The sequence below is a fragment of the Nomascus leucogenys genome, chromosome 23 (assembly GCF_006542625.1).
Source record: "Nomascus leucogenys isolate Asia chromosome 23, Asia_NLE_v1, whole genome shotgun sequence".
NCBI classification, from domain to species: Eukaryota; Metazoa; Chordata; class Mammalia; order Primates; family Hylobatidae; genus Nomascus; species Nomascus leucogenys.
In genome coordinates, this window is record NC_044403.1 from 12,331,364 (window position 1) to 12,341,172 (window position 9,809).

General features: G+C 40.2%; 1 protein-coding gene across 1 annotated transcript; it reads left to right on the forward strand.

Moving 5' to 3' along the window:
* Positions 1-440: 440 nt before the first annotated feature.
* On the forward strand, positions 441-9,607 carry KCNJ8 (potassium inwardly rectifying channel subfamily J member 8). The gene is made up of 3 exons (XM_003265590.2): positions 441-622; positions 1,493-1,936; positions 8,536-9,607. The coding sequence occupies exons 2-3, from the start codon at positions 1,563-1,565 to the stop codon at positions 9,434-9,436; spliced, it is 1,275 nt and encodes a 424-aa protein (XP_003265638.1). The 5' UTR covers positions 441-622; positions 1,493-1,562; the 3' UTR covers positions 9,437-9,607.
* Positions 9,608-9,809: the final 202 nt, after the last annotated feature.

Here is a 9,809-nt window from a genome sequence, read left to right on the forward strand (position 1 = left end):
TATCTACCTAGGTTACAAAATAAAATTGAAATTAAAATTAAATCTCCTTACGTCAGTGAACTCCGACTCAGAAAGTTCTCTCCCCCGAGCAGAGAGCCTTTTAAAGACTTGTGTGTCACGCCGGCGGCAGGGGGTCGCGGCTACTGGAAAGGAGCTGACTCTGCAGGTCCCGCCCTCCCCCGGGTCGTCCCTCCCTCTGGCCTGCTCCCTACCTCCCGGGGACTCGCGCTCGCCCCCTCCCCGCCCGCCCCCTACTCCGCGACAACGGCGGCTTCCGAGGTCTGGCGTGCGTCAAAGCCCTAACTGGGAGGCTGATTTGTGGAGCATCGCCCCCCCACCCCCAGTCCCTCCTCCTCCCACTGAAGTGGCCAAGGGAGTTGAGCTGAGCAGGGGGAGGGGAAGATCTACACCCATCCCCCTTCCTCTAGCCCTCCCTGCGTTTAGATTCAGTTGCACCTTTTATTATTTTAACTCTTCTCCTTAGGACACGCAGCCCCCAATCTGTCCCTCTGGCCTGGGCGGCCCCTGGTCCCGCGCGCCAGGATGGGAGAGCGAGGGACCTGCCCGCGGCCCGCCGGCGTGTGCAAGGAGGTCCAGCCGCCGCGCCCGCTACCCGGAGTCTGTAAGTTTCAAAGCTGCTCCGGGGGAGGGGAGGGGGGAAGGCTGTCCGTGTTCCCGTAAATGATTTAAAATGCAAAACACCGCAGAGGCTTGCAATGATGGATGGATTTTTCGGGGCACACTCCCTACTGCAACCCGCAGGCAGTTGTCTTGGGTTTTTTTTCCTCCCGCACCTTGTATATTTGATTCCTTCGTTGTAAAAAAAAAAAAAAAAAAAAAAAATTTTCAATTTATAATATGATTTCCATAGGAACCTTTTTAACTCTTTTTTAAGATGCAACTCATACTTCTTTCGCATTTAAAATAATTCTTATAATTTATAAATTCTATAGCACACCACTTATTATAATTTTGTCAGATTACACGTTATTTATACTGCGCAAGGAGTCATGGCCTTTGCTTACTTCTAAAAATAGCGGAGGAAGAATTTCCTCTCTTAACTTTTAATATTGCTACATCATCTAAGTACTTTAATAAGTAAGTAGATCGTGCACCCAACTGGTCTTAATCTTCATGATTGACGCCACGTGCTGTAGCCTTGCACTAATTTACAGACGCGGTTAATGGCAGAGAATTATCTTTGAGCCTGCTGTTTACCGGAAGGCTCCTGGTTTTGTTTAACTAAGGCTATGTCCATATGTACTCAGAATGATAAGAAAAATTTAAACAGTTCTTTTTATTAAAACCAAGTAATTTTTCTGAGATCCCAGAACTCAAGCACAAGCTAGATTCATGTTTGGGTTAGTAAAAATCACATTTTTGGTTTTGCATGTCACCTCGCACATGTACAGACATATCCTTGAATACAAGGACCCAAGAGGTGAGGATAGGGTGGGTTTTCAAGTTTTTAATGAATGTTTCCCTCGTGCAGGAGGACGGGTGTCCAGGGACGGAGAGGCAGGTGAGAGGGAGGTGGCTAAGCTGGCTATGGTGACAGGACGATGTTGGCCAGAAAGAGTATCATCCCGGAGGAGTATGTGCTGGCGCGCATCGCCGCGGAGAACCTGCGCAAGCCGCGCATCCGAGACCGCCTCCCCAAAGCCCGCTTCATCGCCAAGAGCGGGGCCTGCAACCTGGCGCATAAGAACATCCGTGAGCAAGGACGCTTTCTACAGGACATCTTCACCACCTTGGTGGACCTGAAATGGCGCCACACGCTGGTCATCTTTACCATGTCCTTCCTCTGCAGCTGGCTGCTCTTCGCTATCATGTGGTGGCTGGTGGCCTTTGCCCATGGGGACATCTATGCTTACATGGAGAAAAGTGGAATGGAGAAAAGTGGTTTGGAGTCCACTGTGTGTGTGACTAATGTCAGGTAAGAATGTAGCGGGATGAGGCAGGGGTTGAAAACAGTAGAGAAAAAATGTCAAAATGCCCTTTCTCTTATCATTCTGTTATTTAATTGAAAGTGAAATAAAGGGTTTGTTTTAGAATCTTCAGAAACAAAAAAGCACAATAAAGAACAAAACCTAACACAGTAAATATTTTTTTTAATGCAGCTTTATGGATGAAGAGTCTCTGAAAATCTGAGCTTCAGTCCTTTGGACTAGCCTTGAAAATGTTATACCAGTTATCAAAAAAAATTGTAATTCAAAGGATTACACAGAGTGCTTTACTCCAAAAGCACACACATTTAGTTCAGTATGAAAAAGCTGCTGTCCATAGTTTCAGTGCCCACAGGTAAATATCTCTGATCAACAAAAAATATTGTGCTAGTGGATATTTTTCTATGACTCTTCTAACCCATGACATTTTCAGAAATAATAAGAAAAAAATGGGAAAGCCCTAGGGGGAGAGTGTCCTAGATTAAAAATCTACTAAAAACTGAAATAAATATTTTCCCTTCTTTATCGAGATTATCATAACATAGCTGATTACTTGCACTGGATTCAGAAATTAAAAGTTATGCTAAGATTCAGAACTAGAAATTGCTAATTTTTAATGAAAATTAGTCCAAAATTTTATGGAAGGGGTTATATAGAAGCAATTTAATTTTGTACTTTTCTTTCAAAGTTTAAATAGAATAGGGACAAGACAGTTCTTAGATTACCTAACTTTGGCTTCTTTCACATATCATAAGTATCTCAAAGACAGGTAAATTGAATTTGATTTCAGTAATTCACCTCTCTTACTTTCACATGGTTTAAGAACATTTAGTTGGGGTGATTTGTTTCTTTTTTGGGGGGCGGAGGGAGGTGGAAAGAGATAAATTATATCAATTACCAAGATGTTCACTGTGAAGCAAAACAGTAGTAATAATACTGGAAAAATTTTCAAAACATTTTTAAAAGAACATTTTTAAATTCACATAATTCACAAAGCAAAGAAACTTGAAAAAGCATTATGATACCAGGAAACTGTAAAGAATGGGACCTCTCGTGACCCTGAAACCTTATTAAGCTAGCATATCACTGCAGAAAGTGGACCCCAGACTGTGAACTTGTCCACCCTTCCATTTGCTAAGTAACTACAATGCCAGCCTTTCAAGGAGGAAGGCAGCATTAGTGCACAGAGATCACACACCACAGATTTCAGCTCAAATTCTGAGGAGCAAAAACTGTATTGAATTGATCTATTGCTTTTAATATTGATTAGATATTATTTTCTTTTTTCAAACTTGTCACAAACTGTTGTCTCAAAGAAAATGCAGTTGGAAAACATAGGAGATCATCAGTATACCAGATATAAAGAAAACACAATACTTAAAATATCCGTTAAAACGTTCAATAGATACTCTAAGATCAAATATCATTATAATATATATCTTTAAGAAACTTACTGGCACTGATAATTGGTGAATCATTTTCATATCAAAATAAATTTTTAATCTAAATTATATGATAGATACTGATAAAAAGAGAAAAAAGAAATGATAACAGCAAACCTTAAAAATAAATCTTCATTCTCTCCCAATGAGAATGTAAAAGGTGACTAATAATAATTCTAATTCTTTGCATTTTTCCCTTTGTAAATTCAATGTCCAACCATATCACTAAAATTGGAAACAACATTTTTCATTGAATATTCACCAGTATTTCCAAATAATGTTTGACCATTCTTCTTTTAGGGTGACTCATTTTCTCCTCCATGTATTTTCTCCTTCAAGGAGTCTTTTTGACTCCTTCATTTAATATGAGTCAAAAAACAGACCAATATATTTCCTCTTTCTCAGTATTATCCAGCCTACCTCTCTCTGTAACAGAACAAAGGAACAGCTAAACACTTTTATCTCTTGAGATTGTTTAGCATAGCAAGTGTCAGTAAAAAGCTGGGTCTTGTACCATATGTAATATTTAGAATTCATAAACAATATACAAAATATGGCACATGAATAGTCTCTTAAACCATTAAAACAAACCATTTGGGATATTTATCATTAGACTGCTCTCTGAAGTATGGATACATTATCAGAAATCAGTGTTGTATCCATACCCCTTCTCTGGGGTCCACTTTTATTCTTTGCCATGTTTTGGGGCTATATCAGGTATCTTTTTGTGGGTAGCTAGTGCAATAGGCAATTACTGTAGTTTTCCATGAATCATTTTAGCAACAACAGAGAAAGGCAACTTTCGCACTTCACTTAAAAGCTAATCAAAATAATCCATGTATTCTTGCTTATCCCTCATGGTTTTCTACCAAAGTGCACTGTATATACCAAGTATTCAAATGTTTAAACATTTTTCTCACCTGCTGTCTGTAGCATTAATAAATAGGTAATATTTTGAGAGATTGCTAATGTGTAGGCTTGTCTTCTATAAAGTTAGAGAAGTTTGAAATTGGGGTTGGGGGCAAAGATAGGACTAATATTGTTTCCATGAAGAAGCCACAGCAGTGCTCGTTGTGAAATTAACTGTTATAAATTGATAGTAAGAAATGTGGTGCTTCCCATATGGGGGTAAATCAGAATCACCTGAGAACTTTTCAAAAGCATCTTACCTAGATCCAACCTCAGCCTACCAAATCAATGTCTATTCACTAAGATGGGGAGTAGATGTGCAATTTGAAAAAGCTTCCCAAGAAAATCCTACAACTTCTTGGTTCTTTCCCTTTGCTTCTTTCACAGGATTAGGCCAAAGTGAGAAAATTCAAGTTAGTATAATATTAATTACAGGTACACCTTAGAGATATTGCAGTTTTGGTTCCAGACCATTGCAATAAAGCAAATATCACAATAAAGCCAGTTATACAAACTTTTTTGTTTCCAAGTGCATATAAAACATTTACATTATATTGTAATCTTGTAAGTATGTAATACCATTATGGCAGAAAAATGCACATATCTCAATTCAAAAAATATTTTAAAGCCAAAAAATGCTAATGATCATCTGAGCATTCTGCAAGATGTGGTCTTTTTGCTGGTGGAGGTGCTAGACTCGATATTGATGGCTGCTGACTGATCCAGGTAGTGGTTGCTGAAGGTTGGGGTGGCTGTGGCAACTTCTTAAAATATGACAATGAAGTTTGCTGCATCAATTGACTTTTCTTTTCACAAAAGATTTATCTGTAATGTGTGATGCTGTTTGATAGCATTTTACCCACAGTAGAACTTCTTTCAAAACTGGAGTCAATCCTCTCAAAACCTGCCACTGCTTTATCAACTAAGTTTATGTAATCTTCTAAATTCTTTGTTGTCATTTCAACAGTGCTCACAGCATCTTCACCAAGAGTAGATTCCATCTCAAGAAACCACTTTCGTTACTTGTCCAGAACAAGTAACTCCTCATTCATCCAAGTTTTATCATGAGATTGCAGCACTTCAGTCACATCTTCAGGATCCCCTCCTCCTAATTCTAATTCTCTTGCTATTTCTACCACATGTGCAGTGACTCCCTCCACTGAAGTATTGAACCCCTCAAACTCATTCATGAGAATTATAATCAACTTCTTCCCAACTCCTGTTAATGTTAATATTCTGACTTCCTCCCATGAATCACAAATGTTCTTAATGGCATCTAGAATGGTGAATCCTTTACAGATGGTTTTAAATTTACTTTGCCCAGCTCCATCAGAGGACTCACTATCTATGTCAGCAATAGCCTTATGAAATGTAAATTTCTTAAGTAATAAGCCTTGAAAGTCAAAATTACTCCCTGACTCATGGCTGTAGAATGGATGTTGTGTTAACAGGCATAAAAACAGCAGTCATCTCCTACATCTCCATCAGAGCACTTGAGTGACTAGGTGCATTGTCAATGGGCAGTAATATTTTGGAGGAATCTTTTTTTCTCAGCAGTAAGTCTCAGCAGTGGGCTTCAAATACTTAATAAATCATGCTTCAAACAGATATGCTGTCCTCTAGCCTTTATAGTTCTACTTATAGAGCACAGGCAGAGTCAATTTAGCATAATACTTTGGGGCTCTAGGATTTTCAGAATGGTCAATGATCATTGGCTTCAACTTGATGTTACCAGCTGCATTAGTTCCTAACAAGAGATAGCCTGAACTTTGAAGCCAGGCATTGACTTCTGTCTAGCTATGAAAGTCCTGGGAAACATCTTCTTCCAATAGAAGGCTGTTTCATTTTCAACACTGAAAATCTGTTGTTTAGTGCAGCCACCTTTACTAATTTTCTTAGCTGGATCTTTTGGATAACTTGCTGCAGCTCCTCTATCAGCACTTGGCGCTTCACCTAGCACTTTTCTGTTTTGAAGGTGGCTTCTTTTCTTAAGCCTCCTGAACCAATCTCTTCTAGCTTTAAACTTTTCTTTTGCAGCTTCCACACCTCTCATCCTTCACAGAATTGAAGACAGTTACGGCCTTGCTCTAGTTCAGGCTTTGGCTTAGGGGAATGTTGTGACCTAGTTGGTCTTTTATCCAGACCACTCAAATTTTCTGCATCTCAGCAATGATGCTATTTCGCTGTCTTATCATTTGTGTCTTCACTGGAGTAGCACTTTGAATTTTTTTCAAAAGTTTTTCTTTCCATTGTTCCCAACTTGGCTGTTTGGCACAACAGGCCTAAACTTTGGCCTGTCGTGGCTTTTGACTTGCCTTCCTCACCAGCTTAGTCATTTTTGCTTTAGATTTAAAGTGAGAGACAGCGAATATTTCCTTTACTTGAACACTTAGTGTTCTTTGTAGGGCTATTAACTGACCTAATTTGAATAGTGCTGTGTCTCAGGGAATAGGAAATCCTGAGGAAAGGGGAAGAAACAAGGGAATAGCTGGTCGGTGGAGGAGTCAGAACACACACATTTATTGATTGTTTGCCATCTTATATGGGCATGGCTCATGGTGCCCCAAACTAGGGGTTCCCAATCTTTGGGCTGCAGACCAGTACTAGTCTGTGGCCTGTTAGAAACCAGGCTGCATAGCAGGAGGTGAGCAGCGGTGGAGCAAACATTACCTCCTGAGCTCTGCCTCCTGTCACATCAGCGGGGGCATTAGATTCTCATAGGAGTGTGAACCCTATAGTGAACTGCGCAGGTGAGAGATCTAGGCTGTGGGCTCCTTGTAAGAATCTAATTCCTGATGATCTGAGGTGGAACAGTTTCATCTCGAAACCATTTTCCCCCACACACACCCCCCAGTGTTGTCTTCTACAAAACCAGTCCCTGTTGCCAAAAAGGCTAGGGACCGCTGCCCTAAACAATCACAATAATGACATCAAACACCAGTAATCACACATCATGAAAACTGATGTAATAATAATGAAAAAGTTTGAAATCTTGTGAGAATTACCAAAATGTGACACAAAGACACAAAGTGAGCACATGCTTTTGAAAAAATTGTGCTAAAGACCTTCAATTTATAAAAATGCAGTATCTGCAAAATACATTACAGCAGAGTAGAATAAAATAAGGCATATCTGTATATGATCTTGACACAGCCATTTACTAGTTTCTGCCTCTAGTTCTCCCTTAAGCATTTCAGTATTCTCCAGAACACCTAGAGTAGTGCTCCCCAACCTTTTTGGAGCCAGGGACTGGTTTTGTGGAAGGCAATTTTTCCACTGATGGGGGTGGAGGATGGGGATGGTGTGGGGATAAAACTGTCCCACCTCAGATCATCAGACATTAGATTCTCATAAGGAGGGGGTAACCTAGATCTCCCACATGTGCAGTTCACAGTAAGGTTCGCTATACTATGAGAATCCAGTGCCTCCACTAACCTGACTGGAGGCAGAGCTCTCGTGGTAATGCTGGCTTACCCACTACTCACCTCCTGCTGTGTGGCCCGGTTCCTGACAAGCCATGGATCAGCACTGGTCCCTGGCCTGCGGGGGGTTGGGGACCCCTGACTTAACAAAATTAGATCATCAATAAGACACTTTTCTTTCCAAATGGAAAATCATTCCCTTCTATTGAAAATACTACTTGTTGGAATAATGTGTTTTATACCAGTTTTTTTTAGCACTGTGCTATTTCTATATGAGACACAAAATAAGTATTAGCTAATGAATATGATTTTAAAGATTATAAATAATAAGTTCACTCAGTACTCAGTACCTTCCATATGACTCAAGTCTCCTAAACATAGATATGCAATAAATAATAAACATCTACCTGGTAGAAAGTTTTACAAAGTAAATTGTGCCTTTGTGAAAGTGAAGTATTTTGCAATGTAAAATATGCATATATATGAAAGTATATTAATCTTTTACACAATTAGGCCCATCACTATGTGACCTATGAAACATTAATAGATTGTTAATAGAATTAGGCCTTAGCTTAAAGGAACTTAATCAATTAATAGAAGGTTAATCTCCAGAAGTCTGGAGGTAGATGCACGCAAGAGAGAGAGAGACTGTTCTAAACACAGTTTAGAATTAGGCATTTTACAAGTTTAAGTTGGCTAGTCTTTCTGCAGGCATTTAATAGTCTTTAGCAGAAGAAAATGAAAAGTTCAGCTTGGCATATTTCATTATTCAAAATGTGACCTGATGGTGTTCTTTTCTGATATCATTCCTCACAGGTCTTTCACTTCTGCTTTTCTCTTCTCCATTGAAGTTCAAGTTACCATTGGCTTTGGAGGGAGGATGATGACAGAGGAGTGCCCTCTGGCCATCACGGTTTTGATTCTCCAGAATATTGTAGGTTTGATCATCAATGCAGTCATGTTAGGCTGCATTTTCATGAAAACAGCTCAGGCTCACAGAAGGGCAGAAACTTTGATTTTCAGCCGCCATGCTGTGATTGCCGTCCGAAATGGCAAGCTGTGCTTCATGTTCCGAGTGGGTGACCTGAGGAAAAGCATGATCATTAGTGCCTCCGTGCGTATCCAGGTGGTCAAGAAAACAACTACACCTGAAGGGGAGGTGGTTCCTATTCACCAACTGGACATTCCTGTTGATAACCCAATCGAGAGCAATAACATTTTTCTGGTGGCCCCTTTGATCATCTGCCACGTGATTGACAAGCGCAGCCCCCTGTATGACATCTCAGCAACTGACCTGGCCAACCAAGACTTGGAGGTCATAGTTATTCTGGAAGGAGTGGTTGAAACTACTGGCATCACCACACAAGCACGAACCTCCTACATCGCTGAGGAGATCCAATGGGGCCACCGCTTTGTGTCCATTGTGACTGAGGAAGAAGGAGTGTATTCTGTGGATTACTCCAAATTTGGTAACACTGTTAAAGTAGCTGCTCCACGGTGCAGTGCCCGAGAGCTGGATGAGAAACCTTCCATCCTTATTCAGACCCTCCAAAAGAGTGAACTGTCTCATCAAAATTCTCTGAGGAAGCGCAACTCCATGAGAAGAAACAATTCCATGAGGAGGAACAATTCTATCCGAAGGAACAACTCTTCCCTCATGGTACCAAAGGTGCAATTTATGACTCCAGAAGGAAATCAAAACACATCAGAATCATGACAGCAAGATAACCCCAAGAGAGTCTTTTATCAAGTTTCGATGGTTTATGCCGGGCACTGTCAGACTGAACCAGAGCTGGAACACAATAATGTGTCCTTCTACATTTTATTATACTAAATGATATTCATATTCAAGCAACAGCACTTTCTGTAGTAATAAAAAGTAACACACAAAGTGGAGGATTCATGGCTTACGCTTGTTTCATACGTGTAGAATTCGCAGTGATATACTTAAGTTATGTGTAGGGGTGGGTATGCTCTTGTTTCTCTCAATTTGAAACACAAGAATTACACTAATAGCAACAGGCCTTGAGCACAAAATTTGGTCAAGAAATGAGTCTGTTTGAAATGCTTAGTTGGTGAAACCGCAGATC

Bases quoted from the DNA above. Each gene is read 5' to 3' on its own strand.
- KCNJ8 (XM_003265590.2), top strand. From the start codon at position 1,563: ATGTTGGCCAGAAAGAGTATCATCCCGGAGGAGTATGTGCTGGCGCGC. The intron at 1,937-8,535 runs GTAAGAATGTAG...CATTCCTCACAG, and splicing joins GTGTGTGTGACTAATGTCAG to GTCTTTCACTTCTGCTTTTC.